The sequence below is a fragment of the Anguilla rostrata genome, chromosome 11 (assembly GCF_018555375.3).
Source record: "Anguilla rostrata isolate EN2019 chromosome 11, ASM1855537v3, whole genome shotgun sequence".
NCBI lineage: Eukaryota > Metazoa > Chordata > Actinopteri > Anguilliformes > Anguillidae > Anguilla > Anguilla rostrata.
The window spans coordinates 6181470-6198605 of record NC_057943.1 but is presented as its reverse complement, the minus strand read 5'-3'; the positions used below and the strand labels follow the sequence as shown (position 1 = coordinate 6198605).

At 45.5% G+C, this 17136-nt stretch overlaps 1 protein-coding gene across 4 annotated transcripts in view; it reads right to left on the bottom strand.

Moving 5' to 3' along the window:
• Positions 1 to 7801: 7801 nt before the first annotated feature.
• Positions 7802 to 17136, bottom strand: part of ano11 (anoctamin 11) — a 29347-nt gene continuing 20012 nt past the window's right edge. For 3 of the 4 annotated variants that reach the window (XM_064300737.1, XM_064300739.1, XM_064300738.1), the window contains 4 exons: positions 15796 to 15938; positions 15048 to 15138; positions 13371 to 13530; positions 7802 to 8497 (listed from right to left, as the gene is read on the bottom strand). In XM_064300737.1, the coding sequence (XP_064156807.1) occupies positions 8466 to 8497; positions 13371 to 13530; positions 15048 to 15138; positions 15796 to 15938 (426 nt within the window). In that variant the 3' untranslated portion in view covers positions 7802 to 8465. The remainder of the gene's footprint in view (positions 8498 to 13370; positions 13531 to 15047; positions 15139 to 15795; positions 15939 to 17136) is intronic. The other variant, XM_064300740.1, reaches the window with a different exon arrangement.

The following is a 17136-nucleotide window of genomic DNA, read 5'->3' as shown; positions in this document are numbered from 1 at the left end:
CTGCCCCCCCCCCCACCACCACCACCACCACCCGACTCTACCCTCTACCCTCCTCCGGCTGTCTCAGACGGGACACGCCAGGCAGGCTCACAGTCTCTCGGATCCTCTGCTGCTGCACCCCCCCCCCCCTTCCCTCTCTCCCTCTCTCCCTCTTTCCGCACCCTTCCAGAAAAAAAAGGGCAACTTGTTTACAGTGCAGAAACAATGCAGGTCCTTCTTCCTGGGCGCTCTCCTTTTCTCCCACTCCTCTTGTCCATTTTCGTCTTCCCCTTTTCGCAGTAGAACTCCATCAGTCTCTTTGTCTGTTTTTTTTTTTTCACGCGCTGAACTCTCTTCCCATCTCTCCCTCTCACTCTCTCTCTCTCTCTTAAGGAGTTAGTTAATGTTTCACTTGTAATACCTTCCAGCAGAGAGGCAGAGAGAGAGAGAGAGAAAGAGAGAGAGAGCGAGAAAGAGAGACGAGGGAGGAGCAAATGGATGTCTGGTCGAAAGCTCTTGTGTGTGTGTGTGTGTGTGTGTGTGTGTGTGTGTGTGTGAGTAAAGGGGGGTGGGTTGTGTGTGTGTGTAAGTATCTGTATGTAAGTGTCTGTTTGGAGAAGACAAGTAGCTGCTAAAACATGCCCACAAGCTCCCTCTCTTTCTGCGCTCTCTCTCTATCTCCCTTTCTCTCTTTCTCTCTCTCTCACTCTCTCTCTCTATCTCTCTCTCCCCCCTCTCTCTCTCATAAAGTACAGAAAGGGAGAAAACTGGTTAAACTAGACCAACCCTCCCTCCCGTCTCTGTGCTTGTGGACAGTTAAATTCCAGTGGAAGCCATGAATCGGACACCACTGTAGTCCAGGGCTGTAGTAAACAGGCGATGATCTTTTGCTCAATTAGACGTGCTCTCAGTTTTGTTTCTGTTCACCCTACCAATTAGCCATCGCAGCAGAGTTAATGACATTATTTTCTGAATATCCTCAGCCTGAGATAAAGGTTACCGTTTCAGTAAATGTCATGACAAAGAGCGGAGTGGGGTTGCACCGAAGGTGCTGCATTTTTAACAAAATAGCTCCAGGGTGGAAGTTAAACTTTGTGTTTACAACTTTGTCTTTAACACATTTTAACAATTCATTTTTGCCTGAAAGGAATAAAAAAAAATTACAATAATTAAAAAAAAAAAAACATTTAGCCTGATGTCTTTTAAGTGCCCAGCTCCGTTCAATAACTATAACAGGAATATGTCAGAATCCTGCATATGAGCAAACCGTGTAAAAAAAAAAAATAATGTTCCTCCATTAAATGGAATGTTGAGTCTTTAAAACACCGTATTTTAAATATTCCTCCTTTGTGGAAACAGACCAATGTTTCTATATTCTATTCTGCAAGGCATTTTACCGTAGTTCACTTGCCAGCTTGTTGTCATGGCAAACCCCAAAAACTCTACAAGGCACATTTCTGTCTCCCAGTTACAAAACAGAAGACTATATTCCTATTTTTCTGGATGGAAGAAATCACTGCAACATAATGTTTTTTATTTTTTTTTAAGTTGCTGAGGGATTTTTTAAAGGACACTGTTTGAAGAGAATGATTGCTTGCAATAACGTATTTAGCAAAAGTACATAAAAAAGCATGACAGTGCAAAAAAACACAAGCAGCTCTCTAACGCAGCGTAACTAGTGAAAGAGTCTGTGCATGTCCCACAGGGCTTATATGGGATACGCTGATTACCATGCAGAAAAAGGACCATCAGCTGCCAGCACATTTCATGCCGCATACACGCAGATTATCAGGAGTAATGTGTGCATGTAAACACAGCCAATGAGCGGCTGCTCTGTTGCGATGCACAATATCTTTCTCTAAATCAGCGTTTCCCAACCTTTGTCCTTCCGCGGCACACTTCCCAAATTTACAGAACCTCATGGCACACCTCTCTCAAAGGCATAAAAAATAAACACCCTGCAGCCCCCCTCCACACACGCGCGCATGCACACACACGTTCTTTTGGGGTTTTAATTAAGCGATATGCATTTCAATGACATTTATTTTGGCTTTTGTGAATGGGATTTGTTTATATAAGTTTTTTTTTTAAATTCATTTGAAAAAGTTTTTTTAAAGGATTTTTCACACGGCACACCTGACCTCGCCAGACGGCACACCAGAGTGCCACAGCACAGCGGTTGGGAAACGCTGCTTTAAAGCGTATAATTCATTTGGACTTTTGACGGTTTTCGGTTTTTATTTATTTTTTAATATTTTTTTAGCGTTCCTCAAAAACAGACCGATTCAATTGCTCTAAAACATGTGCAAAGCCTAAACACATTACATCGGTTTTTTTTTTTAAAGAACTGAACAAAATACTAATCATGTAACAAAAGCCTGATACAACAGTGCCAAAAACATGGCATATGACCTGACACACACACGCTGCCAACACACACACTGTACGTGTCAAAATAGTTACTCAGATGATTGAGAGGACATTTAAGTACTTATATCGGTATTTCATCTCAGAGTCACACTTTACCCTCCTTGAGCACTTGACCCAAATTTGACATGAGATGAGCATTTATCAAATCATCAACTGCATGGAAGGGCTGATTTTTTTTTCTCCCCTGCAAACATAATCCTTGCTCGGTTTCAAAATGGCAGAAAAGTGAATATGGCCCGTGTCAGTTGTAAAAAATGTGTATTTTGGCAAGGACAATATTTGTATAAGTCAAGTCACTCATCACCTTATGCTGATCCGCTATCAGATTTTCGTTGATTTGTGATGTGCAAATGTGGCCACCATATTGAATTTCCCAGCCAAACCATGTGACTATGGGGTACGTATTACACCCTATCAGACCTAACAACCCGTCAATTTGGCGAGTTATTGATAAACTCGGGACACTCTAAAAATAAAAATAAAAAACACCTAGCACCATGTGGACACAAAAAGGCCTTTTCAACAGCAATTCTCTCCAGGCCCCTTTCTTGTTCAGTCCAACAACCATAACTTGGAATACAAGCCAGTATCCTGGACATGAATACATACTAAAAAAACATGAAATGTTCCTCCATTAAATGGAATATTGAGTCTTTTAAACACGTTATTTTAAGTTTAACAGTAAAAACATATGGAATGTTCTTCCATTAAATGGAATATTGAGTCTTTTAAACACTTTATTTTACGTTTAAAAGTAAAAAACATATGAAATATCCTTCCATTAAATGGAATATTGAGTCTTTCAAACCCCTTATTTTAAGTTTAAAAGTGCTTCCCCCTCATAGGCCTATTAGTGCATGAGCAGGTCCACATATCCGGATGTGACAAACCTACAGTACGCGGAGACGCCACCAGCATCTGCCGAGCACTCGACGATCGCATGGCACGTGCCGCTAACTCCGCGCGAACTCCACGCGGAGGGCCGGGACTGTAAACGCAGCACTATCCGCGGGGGAAGGCGCGGGGCAAACGGCGGCAGTCGTCACGGCGACCTGAAAGCGAAGCCGCGGCAGAAGCACTGAAAGATGGAGAAACGGGAGAGGGAGAGGGAGAGGGGGAGAGGGAGAGAGAGGGAGAGGGAGAGAGAGAGAGAGGAGAGAGGGGGAGAGGGAGAGAGAGAGGGAGAGAGAGAGAGAGAGGAGAGAGAGAGGGGAGAGAGAGAGAGAGAGAGAGAGAGGGAGGAGAGAGAGAGAGGAGAGGAGAGAGAGGAGAGGGAGAGAGAGGAGAGAGGAGAGAGGAGAGAGGAGAGAGAGAGAGAGAGAGAGAGAGAGAGAGAGGAGTGGAGGGATGAGGGAGAGGGGAGAAAGAGAGAGGAGGGCGAGAAAGAGAAGGGTGAGAGAAAAGAGTCAGTGGGAGAGAGAGAGGGGGAGAGAGATACAGAAGAGAAGAGGGGAGAGAGAGAGAGAGAAGAAGAGAGAGGGGGAGAGAAGAGCAGAGAGAGGGATCGGCCCTGGAGGCCTTGCGGATGCGGGCGGTTGAAAGAGAGAGGAAAGGAGCGACTCATTTAAACGCATCACCTGTCTGTTTCCCCCTCTCTTTAATAAATCAAACGTCCAGCGCTGTCTGGAATGTCTTGCCAGATCTTTTTTTTTTTCGGGGGGAGACGAGATCATCTTAGTCAAACGAAGCAGGTGGAATGAAGAAAAAGAATTAAGGGGGGAAAAAGCAGACGTTAAAAGATAGCCTCTGGGTGACTGCTCCCGATTCCAGAAAATAATACTTTTCTCCAGCTTCCTTTGACGCTATTCATTAGCATTCGCTGAAGTCTGCTCACAGACAGACAGAGAAAAGAAGAGCGACGTGTTCCACAAATACACAAGCGTACCGTCATTGGTGCATGTACACATATTCCTCATGCGTGTACTACAATTCTGTTTGAAAAGTTAGCTTATTAACCGTCTATTTTTAGGAAGCCCGGCACAAACCGGTTTACGTTTTCCATTAAAAGCGCACGTGGAAATGTGGCATACACTCATGGAATTCTATGTCAAAATACTGTAGGCCTATGTACTGTAGCAAGCTACGTTTGTGTCGTGCAAGTTCATTACATTATTATATTATTATCCAGAGCATCTTACACAACTTTTTACATTTCATCCATTTATACAGCTGGATATATACTGAAGCAATGCAGGGCAAGTACCTTGCTCAAGGGTACAACGGCAGTGCCCTACCAAGGAATCGAACCTATGACCTGTCAGATAGACAGAGGTTAACACTTAGCATTCCTTTGGACATCCCTGCCATTTTATCGCATGTCAGTAGTACGCTACAACCCCTTAATCACATGTCAAAGCAGTCGTTCCACTCTGACAACACCACGATAACTCTGACGGAGCGTTCTCCCCGCTGGAGCCTGTATTCTCTAATAAGTGGCGGCGTGCATAAATGACTGGCTTCTTCTTAAAACAAAAAATGGGGAAGAAGGAGGAAGAGATCTGGGTGTTTCTTTTCATTTCCTCTAAATCTCTCAGGTTTTCAGTTCGCTCCCTGTGTCTGTGTGTGTGTCTGCATGTAAATTACAGAGGGGACAGAGCAACACACCCAGCTACACACAGGGTTTAATTTCACACTCACATGCAGGCACACACACAAACACGTGGGGATATAACCCTAACCCTAACCCTAACCCTAACCCAACACACCCAGTTACACACAGCGTTTAATTTCACACTCACACGCAGGCACACACACAAACACGTGGGGATATAACCCTAACCCTAACCCAACACACCCAGTTACACAAGGTTTAATTTACACTCAATGCAGGCACAACACACAAACACATGGGGATATAACCCTAACCCTAACCCTAACCCTAACCCAACACACCCAGTTACACACAGGGTTTAATTTCACACTCACATGCAGGCACACACACAAACACGTGGGGATATAACCCTAACCCTAACCCTAACCCAACACACCCAGTTACACACAGGGTTTAATTTCATACTCACATGCAGGCACACACACAAATACACAATGTACATGCATACAAGTGTGTGCATAAACACACACTTACACATACACACACGTGCGCACAGACACATACTCACACGATAAACACATATACAACTGCATGCATAAACACACACAAGCACACAGACTCACACACACACATAAGATGTACACACATACAAGTGTGTGCATGAACACAAACACACGCACATGATGTACACACATACAAGTGTGTGCATAAACACACGCGCGCACAGACACACACACACGCACACAGACACACGAACACACACATACATATACACACACACACACACACACATACACAATGTACACACATACAAGTGCGTGCACAAACACACATGTATGCACACGTAGACACATACACACACACACAATAGCTGTACCAGTTGACCAGGAAGGCAGAGTAAGTGCGTTTACAATCCCAAACGAAGCAGTACTTTGACAGGTCATGTTATGCACAGGCAACAGTCTTTCAATTGATTTCAAGAACCGCGTTTTCTTTTCTTTATTCTTTTTTGGAAGATTAACAGTCATTTTCCACCTCATTTTCCGTGCTCAGTTCAGGGAAAGATGAAAAGAAATGAAAGGGGGAAAAAAGAAGACACAAATGTGGGTTAGGTCCTCAAAGGGGAGCTCTCTGATATTTACTTTTCAATTAACCACCATTATCGCGAAACAAGGAGATTGAAAGAGATTCCCTGCAGAAGTAGTTTGAGCAGCGGTGTCGTCTGTGCAGTGAAACCCGCTCATCGTAGTCATTATGGAGCCCGTAGCCAGCGGCGACCGTGCTCAGTCTCCTGCGTACATTAAGCAGATTCACTGCGCGCTCTGAGGCGTGCTTCACGCTGCCGATTAACAGACAATTCAAACCGCGACCGCGTTCATTACATCGGTAATGAGCGATAATTTTCCCCCAATCACAGAGGATAACTCTGAGGTTGCTGGAGCCGGGAAACCAGGGAGGGATTTGAACGACTTTTTGAACGGGATTTGAGCTTCGCCGGGATCAAGAGAGCTGTTTATCAACATGAACTAGGATGGGGAAAGCGAAGGAGATGGATGGGAAAGGTGATTGAAGGAATGAGAGGATGAGAAAAGCAAAGACATAGTGAGTGAATGAGTGAGTGAGTGAGATAGTGAGTGACTGAGAAAGAGAGATAGATGTAGAGTGAGATCGAGTGAGATAGAGGGTGTGAGTGAGTGAGAGTGTGAGTGACATAGATAGAGAGTGAATGAGCGAGTGAGAGAAAGTGAGAGAATGAGTGAGTGAGTGAGTGAGTGAGTGAGTGAGTGAGTGAGATAGTGAGGGAGAGTGTGAGTGAGTGAGTGAGAGAGATAGGAGAGTGAGATTGAGGGAGACTGAATGAGCAAGTGAGAGAAAGTGAGAGATTTATATTTGCTATATTTGTCTATAATATCCAGCCTACGTGCTGGATATAATAGACAATATCAAGGACGGCGATCAAAGTGATGAGCAATGTTCTCTCATCCCAAATGTCAGCTTTACGGCATTCAGGCTGACATGCAATCCGACAACAACAAAAGGGGAAAAACTGACGAAAGGGTAGAAATGAGAGCGCAAAGGAAAGAGAAACCGAAATTTAAAAAGCTCAGATCAAGGGGTGAAATGGGCGAGGTGTAAACAAATCTAGCCCCACTGATCCCCAGGGCCTGGTTTTTCAAAACCTTTAACCTGGATCAAAGTGAGCCAGGTTCTGAAATGCCACATTTTGTAATCCAGGACCTTTTTCAATAAGGAAGAATTATATGAATTTTAATTTTTTTTTTTTCTTTTCAAAAACATAATACTGGATGATTCTGATAGTGACTAGAGAAAAGTAAGATAAGGAAGTCTGAATCAGCAATAACCATTAAAACAAATAATTCAACTGCTATTAATTTTCCTCAAAACTTTAATTCAGGATGAGCAAAAATTACCAACACAATTCAGTTCATTTAATTTCTCTTAATACCCTCACCTTAATCAAATCGCAACTTTCAATAAGACCTGAAAGGCTTCAATCATTAAACCCATCCTCCCATAGACTCAGTATTAGTCTACCATTTTGAATAAAATCCATTTGAATCTCTAACTTGAAATTCTGGACAATGTGACAGCCATATTAAATCATGGTTAGATTGGACTACCCAAATGGAATATGGTTAATGATATCAGTTCCTTTTTGCAGTTTAAAAAAATCCCCAACTGATAGAATCCAGTCGAAACACCAACATTTAATCAGATCATTTTGGAAAAACCAGACCTTGGTCATAAAATCTCCATTCACCCAAAGCACTGTATTTCACAAAGCCACAGCCAAAACAAAAGCTCTCACAAAACTACCTGTTCAGTTATACATTCATTAAACCAGCTTTATTTCAAAACAGAAAAGACAGAAAACAGCCTCCTGTATTTCATACGATAGCTATTATCATACTAATACATAATAAGCAACAAGAATATTTTCATGTTTTGATTAGTTACGTCAGTTTTTTTCCATATAAATATAGAGCAATAATATATAAAGGCAGGACATGTCTCTGAAATATATATCTATATAATCGCATATGTATATATACATTACAAGAGGCAAGAGATACAACAGGGAGAGTAGATGAACAGTGTTAAGATTGGGATTAATCGTACACTGAAAAATCCCCAGTACATTCCAGTTACATGTGTTCTTCGTGTGCAGTGTAAAGTGTACATGACAATAACAATAGAAAACAAAATATGTAACTGTTGCAATGAAGGGATGAACAAAACCATTAGTCAAATAGCACGCGTACACACACGTATACACACACACACACACGTGCACACAGACACGCACACACACACATACTGTACATACATACACACACACACACACATAGCCGGACAGGTGGCCAGCACATAACCCTTAGAGGACAACAATCAAGGAGAAAATCCTAGATGAAGACACCACCCGTACTGCAGCCCCACCCACACAGGACAGCGCCCCCAGTGGAGCCTGCTCTTCACTGCAGCCTCAGCTCATGATGCCAGCAGACGTGTTGCTTGCTGCAGAGCCAAGGAACGGACGAAGACAGACACAAGAGGACAGGAAGAATACAGAGAGGGAAATTCAATTTGTAAGAGAACAGAAAACAGACCTCACCCAGAACAGTCATGCACAATCCAACGGTGATACCAAAAATCTAAAAGCATTCTTCCTCCACTTATAAGGATAGTCTCTAAAATGGTGGTACCAACAGACAGTGAATCAGTAAAACTCTCCCATTGAAATGAATGCTAAAGTACGCTATCTCAGGCACTGCTAGTGAGGTTATTTCTCCAAGTCTTCTCATTTCTATAATATGTAGATCGAGGAAGAAAGATTTCCCAAGACTTTCGCTAAAATACTATAATTGCTCCATTACTGAATAAGATATCTAGTCAATCAGGACACTCCACTGCTCTCTAGAGCTAATTATTGCTTTATTGGATTTGCTTTCATTTGAAATTGTTTCACGTTTCCATTTTAATTGCTTTTATTTTTAAAATTGCTCTAATTTCTTTGCGGGTCAACGGATGAGCAAACGCAATGCCTTAAAGCTTCCTGAGTACCTCTACTCACCCTCGTCCCGTCTGCTAAAAAAATGTTAAAAAAAAAAAAACTACTCGAGAACAAAGAAATGCACAAAAAAAAACCAAACAAACAAACAAAAAAAAAACAACACACACAACAGCATGGTCAGAACACACAGGGACGTACACACCACGCCACATCACTGACGTCACAACAATGCACAACGCAGGGTCACACGATGGGCCCGTGCAAGTGAATCATTGCGCGGGGGGGGAGGGGGGGGGGTGGGGGTTGGGGGGGGGGGGGGGGGGAAGCCGGATTCGTTAGGGACCGCTAGTGCTTTCACCCAGTCTCAAGCTCACACTGGTCTTCATCTACAGGGCCATCCATTTTGCCAGTAAATGAATCCGATCCTCTGTGGGGATGAGACAGTTTCAGCTAGGCTACGCTACGAGGTTCAGCTAGGCTACGCTACGAGGTTCAGCTAGGCCACGCTGCGGGGTTCAGCTAGGCTACGCTGCGGGGTTCAGCTAGGCTACGCTGCGGGGTTCAGCTACGCCACACTGCGGGGTTCAGCTAGGCTACGCTGCGGGGTTCAGCTAGGCTACGCTGCGGGGTTCAGCTAGGCTACGCTGCGGGGTTCAGCTAGGCTACGCTGCGGGGTTCAGCTAGGCCACGCTGCGGGGTTCAGCTAGGCTACGCTGCGGGGTTCAGCTAGGCCACGATACGAGGTTGAGCTAGGCCACACTGCGGGGTTCAGCTAGGCTACGCTGCGGGGTTCAGCTAGGCCACACTGCGGGGTTCAGCTAGGCTATGCTACGAGGTTCAGCTAGGCTACGCTACGAGGTTCAGCTAGGCTACGCTACGAGGTTCAGCTAGGCCACGCTGCGGGGTTCAGCTAGGCCATACTGCGGGGTTCAGCTAGGCTACGCTACGAGGTTCAGCTAGGCTACGCTACGAGGTTCAGCTAGGCCACACTGCGGGGTACAAAAAATTTCCAAATGTGATGCTTCTGCTTACATAACACAGGTCATTCCGGGGTGCTGCCTGTGGGTAGAGTTTGACACCTCACCCCTGTTTCTGATTACATAACGCTTTTGGGGGGGGAGGCTGAGGGCAGTTTTAAGTAACCCCCCTCCAGGCTGATGGTTTCATGAGGGTTTCATAGCTACTGTATCACTGTAAGTGTTTCTGTCAGGCCGAGCCCTGGGGTGCCTTAGTGTGAATGGTGCCTATAGGTCTATTACCTAAAGCATGGAGCCACTAAGACAGCAGCTGGACTTCAATTATATAGTGCCTTACAGACTGTTAGGAGAGAAGGCTGTAAAGCCGTTACCCTCAATCCTGGTCCTGGAGAGCCACAGAGTCTGCCAGTTTTTCGTTTTAGTCTTGAGATAAGCAACCGATTTAGACCCAAGGAACTGATCGATTGCTGTGGTAACTGAAGTGCTGAGAAACAGCAAAAGTCAGCAGACCCTGCTCCAGGACCAGGACTAAGGTAAAAGCATTTGACGCACAATACAATTTTTGGCTCCCAGAAACATATCACAGGGCCAAAATAGAATATTTCTGTTCTAGGCTGCAGCTCAGGGACAATGGACCATGGTGAAAGTGGGTCTCAGTAACGACTTGCTCACATAAATATCCATGTGATATTTCATCCAACTTCATACTGTGTAGTGCTGAAAACACCTCCGTCAAAATTATTTTTGTGAACAAGTATGATTACATAACGTACATAATCACACTTGTGTACTGCGCATATTTAAATGCTGGAACTGTAAAAAAAAGGCAGAGGCGGAAATTAAAATCTATCAAAAGAGAATTTGGGGGGGAGACAGGACTCTAAAATAGAAACCACAAATCTCTTCTGCAACAATGTCCAAAGTGCATTATAGCAGGTAATTCAAAGGACTGTAGACAGAAATAAAATTCAGTGTGGTCAGAATGCAGGTGCTTTTCCTGCTGAAAAATTTCAATGCCCAAACATGGAAGTGCTTGACGATAGAACCGTGGGTCTTCCAGACGGCCAACCAAGCTTTCTCAATCTATAGTACCTCTGCCACAAGGAGGGGAAACCTCAGCTATCACTTCCTTCCATCCATCTATTCTTCATTCCATCCATCCATCCAATCATACATTACCTACACCCGTTTGTCCAAGGGTTGGGGGGGGGGCTGGAGCATAACCCAGCACACAGGGCAAGCACCTGTCCATCACAGGGTGATGCACACACACTCATACCTACGGCCTACTTAGCACCTCCAATTCACCCGCCTAACCTGCATGTCTTTGAACTGTGGGAGGAACCCGGAGCACCCAGAGGAAACCCAGGTGAACACGAGGAGAACATGAAAACCCCACGCAGAGAGAACCCGAGCGGGCTGGGACTCGAACCCGGAACCTCTTTCCTGCGAGTCAACAGCACCACCGTGCTGCCCATTACTTTGTATTTATTTATTTTTTATAACCCCATTTGATCATCACATTCAATCCACAAGTCTGAAATTATTCCTGTGGAAACAGCCCTCTATGTCAGCCAGCTTTCACATTCAAGCTAACGCTGTCCGCTACATTCCTCTGAAACCACCTGCGCTTTCAAGACGAGCCGTGTAGCGGCACAAAGCTGGAAGCCGAGATTAGTTTGTTTGTGTTAGTGAAGGCAATCATCTCTCTGTGGAAAAGACTAGCCGGATCTACTGAGCCAAAGACCGAGGGAAGACGTGCGCCGCATTGGCTAATTGCTCAAAATGAGCTCATCTGTTCCTGCTTCTACTCATCTGTTCCTAAATGCCAACTCACCGGAAAAAAAAAGTCCTGATCGAGCTACATGCAACATTTAAAAAATGTTTTAAAAAAAAATGATTTCAAGTAAAATGTAGTTGTGCTGTATTATTTTTCTGGAATATACAGTAAGGGACAGACTGGAGACCCCTGGCTTAATTACACTGCATGCTTCCATTTTATTGTGCCTGTTCTATATTGGATGGCAGCCAGCGTAGCTGGGTTTCATGCGGGTGAAGGCGGTGAGCTTGAAGACCCGGTGAAAGGTGTATTCATCATGACTGTGAGTTAAAAACACAGCATTTTGCCGTGGTTCGGGGGGGGACACGTGGGCTGTTCGTTTTTTTTTGCGTGGCGACTACAGCCGTTGAAGGAGAGGGAGTTCTGGACCTCTGCTCAAACACTGCAGTATCAGAACACCTTCCCTGGACCGCTGCTAGAGAACGGCAGGGCCATTGAGCAGGGCTGCTCAACCTTTGACCTGGAAGTTTACAGTGTCTACCCTGGTACATTCCACCAATTTAATAACCACTTTTAATTCATCGGCACAGCCTATGTGCGAGAATTTAAAGTGAAAAATAATCAGACAATTGAACGTTAAAAATAACACATACAGTGCCCTGCAAAAGTATGACAACAGTATCTTAAAATGTATTATTATTGCTATATACTTAGGACCGTTTCTGTAAAATCGCTAAACATTGCTACTGATGTAAATACCATTATATAAAAATTGATTGTCGATACTTTTATCTTGTATTCACCTTTTGATCTCAAATCCAAATGCCTTAAGTTATATAGCAAAAATAGCTAACTTCACTCTACTGTCCAGTATACTTCTCGAGGGCATTGTATACACTGTCCTTCCAGCAACAAGACTGAGTAACCCTGGCCTAGACCAACAAATGGGAAGATTACCAGCAGGGCAATGGTTTACAATAGAAATGGTGTAGACAGAATATGACAGCCGCTGGAGGACATTGATCCACAGACCAATGAAGGGGATATCTGCTCGATTTGACGCGGCAGTTGGTGGGGAGTTGTTGGTGGACATCGATCCACAGACCAATGAAGGGGACATCTACTCAATTTGAGGCAGCAGTGAGTGAGGTGTTGGTGGACATCGATCCACAGACCAATGAAGGGGACATCTACTCAATTTCAGGCGACGGTGGGTGGGGAGGTGTTGGTGGACATCGATCCACAGACCAACGAAGGGGACATCTACCGGATTTGAGGCAACAGTGAGTGGGGAAGGTGTTGGTGGACATCGATCCACAGACTAAATGAAGGGGACATCTACTGGATTTGAGGCAACAGTGAGTGGGGAGGTGTTGGTGGACATCGATCCACAGACCAAATGAAGGGAACATCTACTGGATTTGAGGCAACAGAGGGTGGGGAAGGTGTTGGTGGACATCGATCCACAGACCAAATGAAGGGGACATCTACTGGATTTGAGGCAACAGTGAGTGGGGGAGGTGTTGGTGGACATCGATCCACAGACCAAATGGAGGGAACATCTACTCGATTTGAAGTGGCAGTGAGGTGGGGAGGTGTGCTCGTCGCCTGGGCACTGACCTGGGCTGGTGGCCGACCCCCGACTCACCAGCAGAGCCTCCTGGTTGTCCGCCAGCGCCTGCTTGGCCAGGTAGCGCTCCCGTTTGATCTTCAGCTCCAGGGACCCCGGCACGTCCGGCACCATCCAGTCGATCGCGCGCAGGACGAAGAAGACCACGTGCTGACGGTTGGGGACCGACCGTGGAGGGGAGGGGAGGAGAAGGGGAGGTGAGGGAAGGGGGAGGAGGAGGGGAGGTGAGGGGAGGGGGCCATAGAGATGGTTAGAGGCAGAGAGAGACAACGTAATCAACCCAGCAGACAGGATGGAAGTGTGGACACTTGATGGAAAGAGGACAAAGGGGGTGAGAAAAGATCGGGGCTGCCCAACCCTGTTCTTTGAACAGTAGGTTTTCACTCCAGCCCTAAAAAAGCCACACCTCACTCAACAGCTAGGGATCTCATTGAGGCCCTATTTAGTAGAATCAAGAGATCCAAATGAAATGGGTTGAAACGAAAACCTACAGGACGGTAGATCTCCAGGAACGGGGCTGGGCAGCCCTGGAATCACCAGACGCGGGCGGTGAAGAGGAAAGTCAAGCAGACCTGATGAAAGTCCGAAAACAATAAACGGCAGAAGATGCCGTCAATGAGGAGTCAATGAGGCTCGTGCTAGTCATAAGCATATTGGAAGGCCTGCTGAGGAATGACTGCTTGGCACATGAGTAAAAAACACTGAGGCAAGTCGACGTGAAGAACAGAATCATGTACTCTCCATGTTTCACGCATTCCAGCTGCTGTCTGTCACATTACAGCTATCTCTCTCTCTCCCTCTCTCTCTCTCCCTCCTTTTCCCTCCCTCTCCACCCCCCTCTCTCTCTCCCTCCTTTTCCCTCCCTCTCCCTCCTTCCCCCTCTCTCCTTCTCTCTCCCTCTCTCCCTCCTTCTCCCTCCCTCCCCCTCTCTCTGTCCCTGCAAGGCACATTAGCTGTCAGAAAAACCGCGCTCGCTCAACATGTGACACACCGAAGCGCAGCGCACTGTGCAAAGCACGGTCCCGAGTCGGTCCGACCGCACAAGAAAAAAAACAAAAAAGAAAAATGTTATTTTTGTCACAATTAATTACGACCGAGTCGGCAGAAAAATGCGGCCGGGCGGCTAGCTGAGGACAATGCCCCCGCGGGCGGCGGTGCCAAGCATTCAGCACCGTGCCAAAACCTGCGGATCATAATCTGCTCAGCGTTTTAAAAAAAAAAAAAGAAAAAAAGGCCAACACGACACAATGAAGGATCGCCGGCATCGTTCGTCGTTACGGCAACGGCCGCGGAACCGCAGGGCCGCGAAACCGAGGCCTAGCGTCTGCGGGCTCCCCCGGGGATCCCGGGCTACTAATGCCAGAGACCCCCCAGCTAAAACGGAAAATAACCACTGCCACTGGCACCCAGAGGACATATGCGGCAAATGCATAATATTCTCACTCATTGACACGTGTATTTATACACACAAATAGAAATCACATACAACAGGCTGCTTCTAAAAGGTGAGGCCACGCCTACTGTGACTGCCAATCGGAATGGAGTGGACAGATAACGGAGAACGATGGAGGAAGGACGTATGAAAGAGTGGAAACGATAGATTCAAAGCGAAAGGAGGACACAGCCAGAAAGGTAGAACAGAAAAGAGGCGAACTGTCGCCCCCTACCTCAAAAGCAATGATGAAGCCCAGCCGGACTGCTAGCAGCTCCCAGTAGAACAGGGTGTAGGTCCCATTGCTGTCCCGAAAGGCCTTGTACCTGCGATACAGGCACAAGCTGGGGTGAAAACAAGTTCCCAGGAAATACAATAGTCTCAGTTTTATAAACACAATTTTCTGCCCAAATTTCTTGCTTTTTTCCCCCCCAATTTTCTTATATAAATATTTTATATTTCCACTGTAAACAGTTATTGCAACAGTGTCTCTGTAAAAAGGGCTATACAAATATTGAATAAAGTTCAATTAACTGGTTATCAACCATGTACTTCACTATAAATAGATACAGAAAAAAAAAAACTTCTTCACTCTTTCAAATAGTTTCACTAAGCCTTATATATGCAGACATGCATGATAAGTGTACTCCATTTCTAATGCTGATTATAGCCTTATTCAATTATATAAACTAAAATATAACCATTTATAACTCACCCCCTCTCCCCTCCCCATGCAATATAAACCCTTCTGATCAATAAACAGAACGAACTGCCACCTAGCCAATTTCACCCGTGCTTTTTTTCTTGTGACAGGAGTCCTCAATTTTATCCTTGTTATTTGTCTCATAGCAGGAGCCCAGTGTTGGTTACAGCTTAGACTGTATAATTGTTCAGGTACGTACCTGGATGCTGAATTTGAATTATGCTGAATTAAGAGTGAATAATGAGTGAATTTTAATTAAGCACTGTAATGGGCATTATACCTGCACATGGTGTGGTTGGCGTAGTTGTAATCCGGAGGGGAGTAGGCCAGGGTGAAGTTGACGTAGCCCGTCAGGTCCTGGTGGAACTTGTACTGGTACAGCAGCCGCGGCAGGAAGTCGGAGGTGAAGGCGATCAGGAAGGCCTACGGGAGGAGGAGGAGAGACGGACAGACGGACGAGCGTATCGCAGGGACATCGCGCAATATCACCCAAACCTGCGGCACTGTGGACTCAATGGCACTCTGTGCAAAGATATGGAGCACCGAAGACCTCCAAGAGCATCTACCAAGGCGCAATTTCATTAGCAAATTCCTGTAATCAATTTTTCCCTGTTTTCCATCCATTGCACGTGCCACCATCTTTGCTTCTTTTAATGAATAAGTACACTACATACACAGACGTCACAGACAGACTCACCACAGGAGTCACTCTTGCTCAACCAATGCTACCCCACCCTGAATGATGCTCAGGCTAATTATGTGCCTTCCAGTGGGACTGTGGGAAACTATTTATATGGTCAGGATTCAATATCAGGCCATGGAGCTCAATCACCCAACCAAAAGCCTCAAATGGGTAAACTTTGTCCCTGAGGTTTTAGTTTTACAAAGTTTTATATATGCAGAAATTATGCATGGTAAGCGTACTCTATTTATATTGTACATTATAATCTTGTACTCAAATGCAACCATTTTTACCTCACCTCCCTCCCCGTGCAACATAAACCTTTCAGAGTGATAAATAGCACATTGCCACCTAGTCAATTTCATCCTCACTGTCGGTCTCATAAGTCCAGTGTTGCTTATTGCTTAGATTGAAAAAAAAATTTCAGGTATGTGTCTGGAAAATGAATTTGGCCTCTGGGAAACAAGATTCAGTATCAGACCATGGAGCTGAATCACCCAATCTAGAGCCTAAAATGGGTGGGTTACCTTCTTATCACCAGGACGGAGTGAGCACACCTCTATTTCCTCAAAATAATGACTGGACACCCACCCCATCCCCCACCCTCCTCCCCCACTCACGTTGACAATGACGGATACGTGGGAACCTCCAGGATGTACAACCAGATGCTGATGTTCTGGGACCTCTATTTCCCTAAAAGAATGATTGACCACCTACCCCCCCACCCCCTCCTCACATTGACAATGACAGACACGTGGGACAGGACCTCCAGGATGTAGAACCAGACGCCGATGTTCTGGGACCTCTATTTCCCTTAAAAGAATGGATAGACCCCTCCCCCGCCCCACCAGGGGCCTGTAGGGGACTCACGTTGACAATGACGGACACGTGGGACAGGACCTCCAGGATGTAGAACCAGACCTCGATGTTCTGGGACCT